The sequence below is a fragment of the Diabrotica undecimpunctata genome, chromosome 2 (assembly GCF_040954645.1).
Source record: "Diabrotica undecimpunctata isolate CICGRU chromosome 2, icDiaUnde3, whole genome shotgun sequence".
NCBI lineage: Eukaryota > Metazoa > Arthropoda > Insecta > Coleoptera > Chrysomelidae > Diabrotica > Diabrotica undecimpunctata.
The window spans coordinates 14,906,969-14,920,452 of record NC_092804.1 but is presented as its reverse complement, the minus strand read 5'-3'; the positions used below and the strand labels follow the sequence as shown (position 1 = coordinate 14,920,452).

General features: G+C 32.7%; 1 protein-coding gene across 4 annotated transcripts in view; it reads right to left on the bottom strand.

Moving 5' to 3' along the window:
- f (espin protein forked) overlaps nucleotides 1-13,484 on the bottom strand; it is a 334,034-nt gene that overhangs the window by 55,376 nt on the left and 265,174 nt on the right. For all 4 annotated transcript variants that reach the window (XM_072522331.1, XM_072522330.1, XM_072522329.1 and 1 more), the window contains 3 exons: nucleotides 6,046-6,229; nucleotides 2,713-2,895; nucleotides 1,420-1,533 (listed from right to left, as the gene is read on the bottom strand). In XM_072522331.1, coding sequence (XP_072378432.1) covers nucleotides 1,420-1,533; nucleotides 2,713-2,895; nucleotides 6,046-6,229 — 481 coding nt within the window. The remainder of the gene's footprint in view (nucleotides 1-1,419; nucleotides 1,534-2,712; nucleotides 2,896-6,045; nucleotides 6,230-13,484) is intronic.

Below are 13,484 nucleotides of genomic sequence, written 5' to 3'. Positions count from 1 at the left end.
AAAATGGTCGACAAAGAGAAAGATATATATATATATATATATATATATATATATATATATATATACATATATATTAATTATGACAGAACTATTGCAGAAACTTAACAAGTTATTTTGGTAATACAATTATTTTATGCACTACTACTTACCATCGCAACACCTTGTGCAAAACTGAAGAGAAATGATTAATAAACAATATTGTTATGCTAACTATCGATTCATGCATTTTTATAATTGATTTATTTTACAAGATCAATTATTATTAATTTCCGTAGTATGGCCTGTCACGCAGAAAACTCTTCGTAATATTTATAACTTTTTCCGTATTTTCATTTCCTATTCAAACTGTAAGCTTTCTTTCACTAAACGAATATTAGCATAAACATATCGAACGATGTCAAGTAGATAATATACTACTATATAATAGATAGCAATAAAAGATATTAGAGTATTCTAGAATAACAAAAATTATGTAATAGATTTATTTTAAAGCATTTTATGGACACAGCTGCAATCAACAGCCAGGTAATTTACAGAACAAACACTAGTGACTTCAAAGAAACGTCGTATATTCCTGGAAAATCTGGGATTAGCATTAGTTACGCCAATTATGGAAGAAAGAAAAAGTAATCCGCGACTTACAAAACATTTACGATCCAAAATAGTTCAAGTTTTGGGAGAAGGTGACCAAGCTCTACCGAAAAAGCAACGTACGGGATGTGGACGGTGTCAAAAGTATTCCAGAAAACTAAACAAATGCGCAATCAATGCCAAAATTTTTATTGTTTAGATCACCTTCATCGCATTTGCGACGAATGTATCCAGTTCCGGGACTCATAACTTTTTTCAAGCTTGGATATCCAATGTCCGGCTTTTTTATATTTTTATTTGAACCTTTTGAAAAAACTTTTTGGAAAATCTCTTATTTTGAATCATTATCTTTTGTTTGTGAATTTTTTATGTATCTAGTGTTTTTTGTTTGTAGGAATTTTATTATTTTGTAAATTTTACCTAATACGCGGTCAAATTTAATCCAGTGGTAAAAACTGATGTTATTTATGAAAACTTAGATAGTCAAATAAGATATTTAAAAAAATAAATTCGTATTCGAAATGTTTGTTGAGTTTTTCCAATCAATGTTTTTAAATGGGGTCAATAATACCCCACTTGGGTTATTCATACACACATTTTTCACCTGGGTGACGCCGGGTTAAGGTTTCAACTCATGCTTTAGGATAATTTTAAAATATAATGGACCAATTACAAAAAAAAAAAAGTTTTACTAAACTATATTGCCAACCACCTGGATTTTTCCGGTACGGATTTTTAAAAATGTTTGTCAATTTTCGAAATATCTTTCGTATAAGTTGTTTTATTTAATTAATATTTTCTATCAGTATATACATTTAGAGTACTTACTCTTCTAAGTTTATCTCCTTTTCTAGTACATGAACAGCCCTTTCCATTGGGGAATTTATCCAGTGTAGTTTGGTAGTCTGGTGTAGTTCCATGCTGGACTAAGACATTCAGACACTACGAAAAAACATATTGCTTTAAAATGTTAAATATAAATATTATAAACATATCATTGTAAATTTATTACATTCTAAACAAAGTGCTTAAAATTATATTAAAATTACATAAAATAAATATAAAACAGTTTTCAAAAAAAATATGTGTAGAAGAAAACATTAAAATATTTTTTAGCGTATGGCTTTCATATACTGGATAATTAAATTTACATTTACATATTATACAAATTATTTGAGTGACAAACAGATGCACAGTTTTTTTATATATTCTATTGACTTTTCGACTGCCATTGCGAAAACTTTGTCGTCTGTACATGCTCTGCGTGGGCAGTTATGTATTGTGTGCTTGATCGTATGTACCGCGTTTGATCTGATTTGATTAAGGGTAGCCCAACTATTACGGAAATGTTCAAATTGAGGCGTCAGTTTATCTGTAATGTCCAGTCCAGTCTGCAGATCTGTTTTACTTTCCCATTCTTCTCTCCATCGGGCATTTAAGTCAAAATTGGAATGATGCAGCGCTTGGGCGGATTTCAGAGGAGATATCCTAGATCGGAGGTTTCCAAAAATATCGGGAATGTCGTTGTGGACTAAGTTGACGATTGTTCAAAATTTTGTAGTATTTTTAAACAATTCATATTCAATACCTATTATACGTATAGCACGGTTTAGAAAGAACTCTATTGTGTGTGGGGTTAATAACTCCATCTCCTCTTATTCTTATGCTGTTACTTTGTCTTAAAAGAAAAGCCTGAGAATCTTGAAACTTGATAAATAAGTTCATCTTGATGTCAGAAATAACCCTATTGAATTTGGTGTAAACAAGTCTTCTTATATTGTTATATATTTCCTTTTTCTTTAAGAACAAGTCCTAGAGTCTTGATACTGGATACTTGAATAGGATGGTAACTATTTAATTTAGTGTGAATAAGTCTTCTTCTTCTGTTATTCTTATGCCTATTATTTTGCTTAAAGAGAAAGTCGAATAGTCTTGAAACTTTGTATACATCTTGGACTTAAGTACATATAATTTTGAGATTCAAGGAACTTAAATATTTTTCTTATTATGAAAGATTTTTTCAGATCTGTCTAGTTCATTTTTGTCGACATGTACAACATTATTATTTTTTGTAGTAAGTAAACTAAAAAAGTTTAATGAAATAGAAATTTATTTGCTTACCTCAACTTGTTGATTTTCCGCTGCATCATTGATGGGACTTTTTCCGAATTTATCTAATGATAAACGGGCACCATGCTTTAATAACCAACGAACAGTGTCCAAGTGACCTCTGGAAGCTGCAAAGTGCAGAGGCGTGGCACCATCACCATCTCTAAGATTGGGATCTACTCCTTGATCTTGAATCTGAAATGTATGAATGTGTAAGTTATCAAAAAGTAAATTAAATGGAGGAAAAGAAATCTAGTTAACACATAAACCAGATGAAGTTATCACGAAAAATAATTTGTTTTGTTCAATTCCATTCAACAGCATTGAAACAAACATAGCAAATCTTGTACTAGATAATAACAAGGAGATAGAGACTGTTGATGAATACAATTATCTAGGAACAACATTCAATTAAGAAAGAACAGATGACCAAGCAGAACAATACAAGCCAGAAAAGCTATAGAGTAGGTACCGATCTGACAAAGAAGACACACTTTTTTTCATAAAAACTTTCATTTCAAGCTGAATTCGAATTCACAACCATTGCGTTGGTACACTCAATAAGTTGACGTCCTTTGAGCTACTGCGGCACAGCGTCATGAAGCTAGTTTAGTAACCGGTATACTTTTGTAAATTTTAGTTTCCGTTCCCCTGTTTTCTTTTAATGTGTTTCTTTTAATGTTTGTTGTCCAGATGATATATTACGTATTTAACTGATTTGCAGTATCGTTTGCAAACGTCTTTTTCTTCTTCTTTGAGTACCGTGCCCAAGTTTTAGGCATGGGTAGCTTCCATGACGATTTGTCGATATCGTTCTCGATCTTAGGCGGCATGTAATAATTCATCTGCTGTTAAGCGAGTCCATTGACGAAGGTTTTGGACCCATGAGTATTTCTTCCTACCAATTCCTCTTTTTTCGTCGATCTTTTCGTTGAGTATCAACTGCATTATCCTGTATCTGCTTCCTCTCATTATATGCCCCAAATATTCGAGTTTTTACTTTTTTATTAACTTTATTAAGTCGCCTTCACCTTGACCTACTCTGTTCAAGACTTCTCTGTTTGAAATGTGTTGAACTCATGATATTCTGAGCATTCTACGATATAACCACATCTCGAAGGCTTCTAATTTGTTCATCATTCATAATCCAGGTTTCACACCCATACAGTAATACAGGATACACATAACATTTTAGGAACTTAATTCTCAGCTGTAAGTTCAGCTAAGAATTGCACAGAATAGATCTAAGTTTCATAAATGCTCCTCTTGCAATTTCTATACGAGTTTTAATTTCTTCATCCGGATTTAGTGTCTCGTTTATCCAACATCCTAGCTATTTAAAATGGTTAACTTTTGTTATCGGTTAATTATTGACAATTAGTTGTATAGCGCCGAGGTCTTGTTTACTAACCACAAGTAACTTTGTCTTTGTTGTATTTATGTTTAGTCCGTTATTAGAGCATTCTCTAGTGTCTCGATCTATAAGGAATTGAAGATCTTCGATACTTTCAGCCATGATCGCGGTGTCATCTGTATTTCTGATGTTGTTAATAGTTTCTCCCTCGATTCGAACTCCACATTGCCCTTTCAAGGCTTCGTTAAAAATTATTTCTGAGTAAACGTTAAACAAAGTTGGGGACAACACACAACCCTGTCTAACACCTCTGAATACAAATTTTGTCTGTTTCTTTGCCGTCTACCAGAATAGAAGCTTTTTGATTCCAATATAGATGTTGTAAAAGTCTCAGATCTTTATCATCTATTCCAATCATTTCTATATTCGAACAGCCTACCATGTTGAACTCTATCAAACGCCTTCTCAAAATCTGTAAAACAGACGTAAAGTGGTTTCTGTACTTCTCATGATCGTTGAAGTAGTGTTAGCATTGAGAACAAAGCTTCCCTTGTTCCCAATCCTTCTCTGAAACCGAATTGTTTATTTCCCATTGTGTCTTCACATTTCTGCTTCATTCTATTAACTATTATCCTAAGAAGTAGCTTGAGAGAGTGACTCATGAGACTAATTAGTCTAAAGTTTTTACATGATGATGTATTAGGTTTTTTTGGAAGTGGGATAAATGTAGACTCCAACCATATTCGTGGCAGTGTTCCAGTTTCGTATATGTGGTTATAAATGTTTGTTAGTTCTGAGACATTGTTGTCATCTAGAAGTTTGAGCCAGTCTGATGGTGTTTGGTACGGTCTGGACATTTCCCATTTTTGCTTTGTTTGATGGCTTTCTCTACTTCTGCTTCTAAGTACTAGGACCAGTATTCGTATACTTTGTGGTGTTAAGTGGTGGCCTCGTATCCAGGTAGAGCTCTTTTATGTAGCTGGTCCATTCTTCCTTTTTTCGTTTAAGTCAAGAATAATTTTACCTTTGGAGTTTCTCATAAAGTGAGGAGTTCTTTTTCTCTAGGTGTAGGTAATTTCTTTAAGTTTTTTGTATATATTAAACTCGTCATGTTTTCTTTGTAGTTCTTCCATCTATTGCAACGTCTCAAACGTCTTGCAAACGGTTAATTTAAGATTTTTTGTTTTTATCAGCCGTAATTTTGAATATTTTTGTTTGATCCCAATTGTTCCCTCTTTCAGGTCAGAATCTATTGAGTCCAATGAGTAAGTAAGAGCAAGATGTTGATATCAAGCTTTTATTCCACATTTTATAAATTTTCTTTGCTATAGATTGAACAACAATTGAACATGTTATGTTTTCTAATACACCAACTGGCAAAATTTTACTTCTTTATCTCGATTGTTAACAATCACCTCGGCTTTCTTATTCTGAAATACGCAAGGGAGAATAAATTGTGTCAATAACGAATATTATATTGCAGGATTAGGTCGTTTTAATGAAGAAATTCTGAATTAATATATCGTCATGATGACAAAAATACATGACAACATTCCGCAGCCCTTCTATTATTTAGAAGTGGATCCCAGTAACTACTGGCTATTTAAAGGCTTCAAAAGAATTCTCCAGATAAAGAAATGAAAATGAAATGAGGTTATTACCGAAACTGTTTGTTCTGAGATTTGTCCTGAGGCAAAGAAAAATCGTTTAAAAAAAACGCGTCGAATTCTTTGAGAAGCTTTAAAATCAGTGAATAATTCGTTTAAATCGGGAGTAGTAAATGCATGTTGATGAATTGGGTCAAATATTGCTTTAAGTTTATTTATTCTTATATCTAGAACTTATTGTGTAAAGCTATAGTTGTTGTATAACTGTTCAGATCCTCTTAAAGCTCTTCTTTTTTAAATATGTTCTCTAGTAAAATCAGTAATTATTAATATGTAATGTATTGTTCACAAATAATGAAAATAGTGAATTAAAAAATTACTTACCATCCATTTGACACAATTTAAACAGCCCATTTGACTAGCGGCATGGATTGGAGCCATTCCATCTTTTGCTCTGACGTATAGGGAACCTCCTGCTTCTAATACTAGAAATTTTAATACCTCTAGGTGGCCTTCTTGGGCAGCCAGATATACAGGTGTGACATCGTTGTCCATCTGGGTATTGGCGCTGTAAAGAATAAGTAATATTAGAGATATACTTGCAGTTAAAATTATGCATTTAAAAATAGGTGCATTTAAAAATCAACGTTTTACAAAAAGAGTGCTTCCGGTTGTCACGTCAAAAGCTAAATAAACACTTGGTTTGTTCTGACAATATCAAAATAAGACCATCAAATTGGATATGACATACTAGCAAAATATCAATATTATCCTCCTGAGACCTGATGTACAATTAAATGGACATTTATGTAGTATACATTTTTTGGCAAAAACTAAATTTACAGCGCCTAGTCCCACCGTCTGGGTGTTCTAGGGGTGGTCTGGGATCCACTTTGAATATGGGATGTTTTGAAACAGTTTTTATATTCTTGGAGATACGTAGACGACGTACTGGTATGTTTCACAGGAACTAACAGGCAACTCGACCAATTTTTATCGTATATTTATTCACTTCATAGTCAATTTACAATAGAAACAGAACAAAATCAATCCATAAATTTTTTAGATTTAAAAATTATCAGCCTTAAAAACAAACATGACTTCTCCATATTTCATAAACCTACCCATACTGACACGACTATTCACAATCATCCCATCCCACACAACATAAACCGGCAGCTTATCATAGTATGTTACATAGATTAACAGAAATTCCGATGTCAAAATACAATTTTGAGACAGAATTAAATATCATTAAGCAAATAGCAGTAAACAATGGATACAACGAACAAATAATTAGTAAAATGTTAAATCAAAAACTACACAAGAAAGCCCTGGAATTAGTGTTTCCACCACCAGAGAAAAAACCCAGTACCTTCTGCTCGATTACATATACAGGCAAAATATCAACAAAAATAGCCAAACACATAAAAAAGAAAGGAATAACACCAGCTTTCAGAACAAATAACAACCTAGGCAAATATATTAAAAACAACAAGAGCCAAAATAAAAAACACTTACACAGTGGTGTGTACAATCTTAAGTGTGGCACAAAAACTTACATCGGTCAAACTGGTAGAAATTTTAATAAACGAATAGCAGAACATAAAAGGGCTTTCAATAATAGAAAAACAGATTCTACATACGCACTTCACCTTCTAGATCATAATGATTATTTTAATTACGAATTTAAAATTCTTCACATTCAAAATAAAGGCCTTAAGCTATCTTTGTTAGAATCTATGGAAATCAACAAATTAAAAAACACAGATATAATTCTTAATGACCAACTTGAGACAAACGGTTCTCCTCTCCTCAACCTATTTCATTAGAGACTATAAAGTGTAAACGCATGCCAAAAATAGATCACTTGAGAAAGGCAATTAGCCGAAACAGCTGTAGTGATAAAAGTTTAAAATAAATGTTGTAGAAATTTTGAAAACAACGTTTTCCGTGTTTTATTGTTACGATTAATATTATATTTCGATATTTATCAAGGAAAAAATACATTTCTGCAGAATAATGATGATGTTAAGAAGTTAGGTGTTAATTCCATCCGCAGCTATCTACAACATTTATACAACATTTATTAGAAGGAACACATGTATTCATTGATAGATCCAGAATACATAAAGCAGTTCATATAACATCGGATAAGGTGATGAGTCGATTAGGTCGTGGTTCTTCTGAGCAAGATGTAAGATCTTATGGAAAAATTAACATAGTCCAAATGTATAATATGAAATCAGTTATGCTAGCGTCAACTACGTTGCAAATAGAACTTCAGATGAGTTTAAGCGATGCTCAAAAAAGGATTCCTGATATGTTGAGGTACCTAGACCAAACATTGTTAAAAAGTACAAAAAATCCATGGGGGGAATAGATTTAATTGAGAGTATGATCAGTTATTATTGAATAGGAGCTAGAAGTACGAAATAGACAGTCCCATTTTTCACTTATTTCACCTTGCAATTGCCAATTATTGGATTCTATTCAGAGGTGACCATAAACAACTTAATCTAAACAACAACTAAACAACTAAAGATGCTATCGGAGCACAACGTTTTAGGTTGACAAAGAGTATAAAAAATTCGACTGATGATAGCTTGTATAACTTTTTGCCAGATGAAAAAAAAAATTTAACTTGTTATCGTTTAAGACTAAAATCAAATCACACTTTTTGAAACATTGTTTCTATTCAAAAACAGAGTACCTGAGTACAGCTTTTACTTAATAGTACTAGTTTGGTCAGGGCATTTGCTTATTATGATAATATTTCATGTTTTTATATTTTTAATATTAAATATCTGTTTGTAATGTTTAAATTCGCAAAAAAAAATTTATATGTATTGTCATTGTTCCTTTGACTTGTCAAAAACAAAACTATTTTTGTATATTGATCCAATAAATTCTATTCTATTCTTTTTTTAAAGAATCTAGTCTTCAATGTATATCAAAATATCTTAGTTATCCTCTTGTGTACTATTATAACGTTTTATCGATCTGCAATCAATTTTGTCTCGGCAAAACTTGACCGAGCATCGGAAAAGAATTCTTTTATGGGCTAGTATAAAAACACGTAATCCAGTCGTTCAACCTGCAATAAATACTTGCTTGGTCATATGCACGTACGATGTGAAAATTACTTGGAAGAAAAATTGCCGATACATGGAGAAATTTTAACCTTGTTTTGTTTTAAATAATATTGAATATTAATGGAAATTGTATAAAAATAAACAAACTTAGAGAGAAGTAAAGAATTATTTCTAGTATGTTATTATGATGGTCAGTTCTATACCATCATCATACATATATTTTATTCATCGTGCAACACCAGTCTTTACTTCTCTGTAAGTTTTTTTATACTTTGGTATATAGCCAACCACTGGAATTTTTCTCTTTAACTTATAAAATACTTCCCATTGGGATCGATTGCAAAAGTAAAAAATGAAATGGTTAAATTGTATTGTTGATTTTTGCCGTAATTTAGCCACGTAATGTTAAAAACAAGTAGAATATTACGATAATCTAAAAAGAAAAATCTTTTAAATAACAGAGACAAATCAAACTGAAGATATGGGTAATAAACAGAAAAATAAGTCCACTGTTGAACATATGGCATGATAATATCTGGTAAATACGTGGGTCGTCACAGGCCAAGCTGATCTCGTACCTCGGAAATTTCGTACGCGCCAGTTACCACTGTCTGTCGCATCAGTGTGAGCTAAGTCTTGTTACTGCAATGTCCGCATCTTTGTTTTATAACATTTTGAAATGGCGGCGTCCATTGAAAATCCCGCCAAATGTAAAGTACGCAGTGTGGTTCGGTTTTTAAATGTAAGGATATAATTCACGTAGAGTTTATGCCTAGGAATGAAACAATCAATTCAGAAGCCTATTGGAAAACCTTCAAAAACGTGCTATACGATAATGTTCGGTTCCGTGCATTGGTAAGAACTCAGCAAGAACTTCAACGTCTACAATGGGAAATTTTCGAGCATCCTCACCTCAACCCAGACCTCGCACCTTCCGATTATCATCTGTTCCCGAAACTGTCGTTATTCTTGGGTGAAAATGAGTTTGGAAACGACGAAGGGCTTGAAGATGATATCCTAGCTCAGACTTCTGGCGGTAGAGAACTATAACGCCGGCATCGAAAAACTGATTCCACGATACAATAAATGCGTTGACATTTGTGTTAGTACCTTTACTTTCTAGACAACCAATGTAGTCGGCAAAAGATGGATAAATATGACACAAAACTGAGACAATTGGAAAAAATTCAAGAGGTTTATGAACAAATTATATATATATATATATATATATATATATATATATATATATATATATATATATATACAAGGATTTCCACAGTTTTCACTGTATTCCTTCACTCAACCGTTTTCTCCAATTTTTCCTGTTTAGCCACTCCCCTTCCTGTAGGTTTCTTCTACTCATTGCTTCGTCCACTTCATCTCTGAAAGATCTTCGAGGTCTGCCTCTCTTTCTTCTTCCTATCGGGCTCCACTCTGTTATTCTATTTATCCACCGATTTTGGTCTGCTCTTCTGACATGTCCGTACCAGGTTAACCTCTTCTGTTCGATGTCGTCTATTATGTTGGAGTTCATTCCCATTCTCCTCTTAATCTCCATGTTATTTACTCTATCTTTTCTTGTTACTCTGCAGCTTCTCCTTAGGAATTCCATCTCTGTTGCTCTTATTTTGTTTTTGGTTTTCTTATTTATTGTCCAATTTTCACACCCATAAGTGAAGATACTTCTTGTCATGGTATTATATATTTTTTTCTTTGTTTTCATGCTGATGTACCGGGTTCAATTTTCGTATGCAATAGTAGTAGTAGTAGTAGTAGTTGCTGTCAAAAGGTTGAAACCTCTCGTAGAAGCTAAAAATGTAATACCGACACATCAATTTGATTTTAAAGAAAGTCATTCCACTATAGATCAGGTCTTTAGAATATTAATAATATATTAGCACTTTAAGGCAAGCAAGCTCATGGTTTGGTTTACAATCTTCCTAAATTCCTGTTTGTTCTTTGGTTTTTCGTTGCAAGTGAAGCGTTTATTTGAAAAACAACTAATGTCCATTTTTTGCAAATTTGACTTTATATTAATTAATATTAAAATGGGAATAAGCCACAATTAAAGGTTAAGGTAAGTTCACCGATGTTTCAATTTCCACTTCGAAAATCGTTCTCAAAATACAAACAATAGTAAATTAAACAAATTTTGTTTTTTTGTTACTGGGTGAAAAATTCTTTAATAATTCAATTTTATCTGAATCATTTATATTGACAATTCAGACATACATTATACATTTTAAAGTAGACGACTTTAAAATGATATTGCCAGTATTGTTGAGTTGCGTTCCTGGGACGACTTTACTTGTAAGATAGTTCATTCGATTACATGAAATCAACTTTAACTTAAGAATATCCGTCAGAAAAAATCATAAAGTACATTCATTTAGCAAATTCCCATCAGTAAATATGAGTACGTGTTGATATTCGCCGTCTCATTCGTCAAGAGGCTATTAAATATAATTTATTACCTTAAGCCAGGCAGATTTTCATGTTACAGATCCAAACTTGCCAGCATTTTAAATTCAAATTGTATCGTGTTGATTTTTAAGTTAATATATTGTGTTATATTTATGTTATTAGTTATTGTTAAGTTATTTACTGGTCGTGTTATTTTTTAGAGTTTAGTTTAATTGTGATATAATGATTAAATTTCAAGAAATTCTTACACTAACAGTTTCAAAAATAAATATTTTTAAAAATCATATGATTTTTAAAATTCTCCTGTTAGTGATTCCATAGTAAATTATTATTTAAATTATTATTCCCATTTAAATAGTAATTACTTTAAAATGCCACAAGAAAATAGCTTCAGAACAATATTTACTTTGTATGTTGTTCGCATAGAATATTAGTTTGTTTATCGATCTCACACTTTAAGCTGTGTAAAAATCCCAGATGTCCGGAATAAACTACATAGAAAATTCGGATAGTTTTAGAAAAACAACATATCTCCATGCGATTTGTTGAAAAAGCAACACTTGAACCATCTTAGTCAAACGTCATCGCTAAGCGTAAATGATCTTGTCTATAAATTGTTTGTGTCTTTTGTATTAGAAAAATAGTTTAGCATGGCGGAAACTGTTCAACACAATACCGCTAATATTATAGATGATAGCATTTGTGAAATTCAAAATACAGATCAACCACAAAAACGAAAAAGAAACGTTTACCAAAGGGAAACCATAAATCAAGCTAAAATACATGGTGTTGCACACAAAACGCATAAAGGCGATAATGATGCCCGAATAACAAGAAATGACTAGGTAAGTTTTTCGATAACAACAAGTTGTTTTCTCAATGCTCATGACTTCAATCTTGCTTGTAGCTGTAAACGTCATCGATGCTTCTATGTAATAACACAGGAACTACGTTTTGACTTACTGAATATGTTTAATAATAGAAAGATCAAAGATGAGCAGGATTCATATTTATCAAGCATCACTACCGTTACTCCTGTCCAGAGACGACGCAGTCGTATTCCACAAGCTGTTTTACCTAACCACAGTACTACTAGTGACAGTGGAAATGAAGATACAAACAAAGCTCGACATCAACAATGTCCACCACATGCAGCTTCTTTTATGTATAAAATTTGACTACCGGGAAAAGACGTAAGTATTTGTGCCAAAGCCCTTCGTAGTATTTTCGGTGTTACTGAAATGCAGATCCGTTGAATTAGAAATCGCTTAGCAATGAGTAGATGTTCTTCAAAAGATGTTCAGGGCAAGCATACAACTAGACCTAAGAAGACACACCCTGCTGGTATAAAAAAAATAATAGCTCACATTCTTGATATATATATATATATATATATATATATATATATAGAAAATTATCACACCTTAAATCCAGTCCTTTGGCATTTTTCCGTTTTTTCATGTTATCTTCATTACGAATTTCATCAATTATTTTCGTTCTGAAACTACTTTCTTCTGGTGTGTGTGTGTGTGTGTGTGTGTGTGTGTGTGTGTGTGTGTGTGTGTGTGTGTGTGTGTGTGTGTGTGTGTGTGTGTGTGTGTGTGTGTGTGTGTGTGTGTGTGTGTGGGTGGAAAAATGACTAAGGCCTAAGAGACAAATATTGGTCGTAAGAAAATGACATAACCTAAAACAAATAACTTAATAATAACCTTTTGGTGAACGATTTCCGGAGTGGAAGTCGAAAAGCCAAACACTGGTTAGTTAAAAATATGATTTTCATTACAACCAATAATTGTCGCTTAATCCCATATAAACCTAATATTTAAATTATTTTCGTTTCTCATCATCATCATCATAGAACGGGAGTCCTACGGCGATTGCCGCTTCCCGCATTTCAGCCACCATCTTTTCCTATTTCTCCAATCTCCCTCTTCTAAGCCTCTAGATTGCATTGTTTTTGTAATTTCTCTTCTCCAGGAATTTGGTGGTCTTCCCCTTTTCCTTCTTTCTGGCAGAACATACATTAAGGCTTTCTTTGGCCACCGCTCCTCCTCCATTCTCATCACGTGACCATACGATTGTAATTGCCTTGCTTGTATTCTATCTGAAAGAGTATCTCTAATTCTTGTACGGTTTCGTATTTCCTCATTCCTGATTCTTTCCATTCTCGATACTCGACATGACCTTCTAAGATAATCCATTTCCACAACGTCTACTTTATCTCGTTCATTCTTTGTCATCGTCCAACATTCAGCACCATATGTGGTAATTGGTTCTACAATTGCTCTGTATACGCGAAGTTTG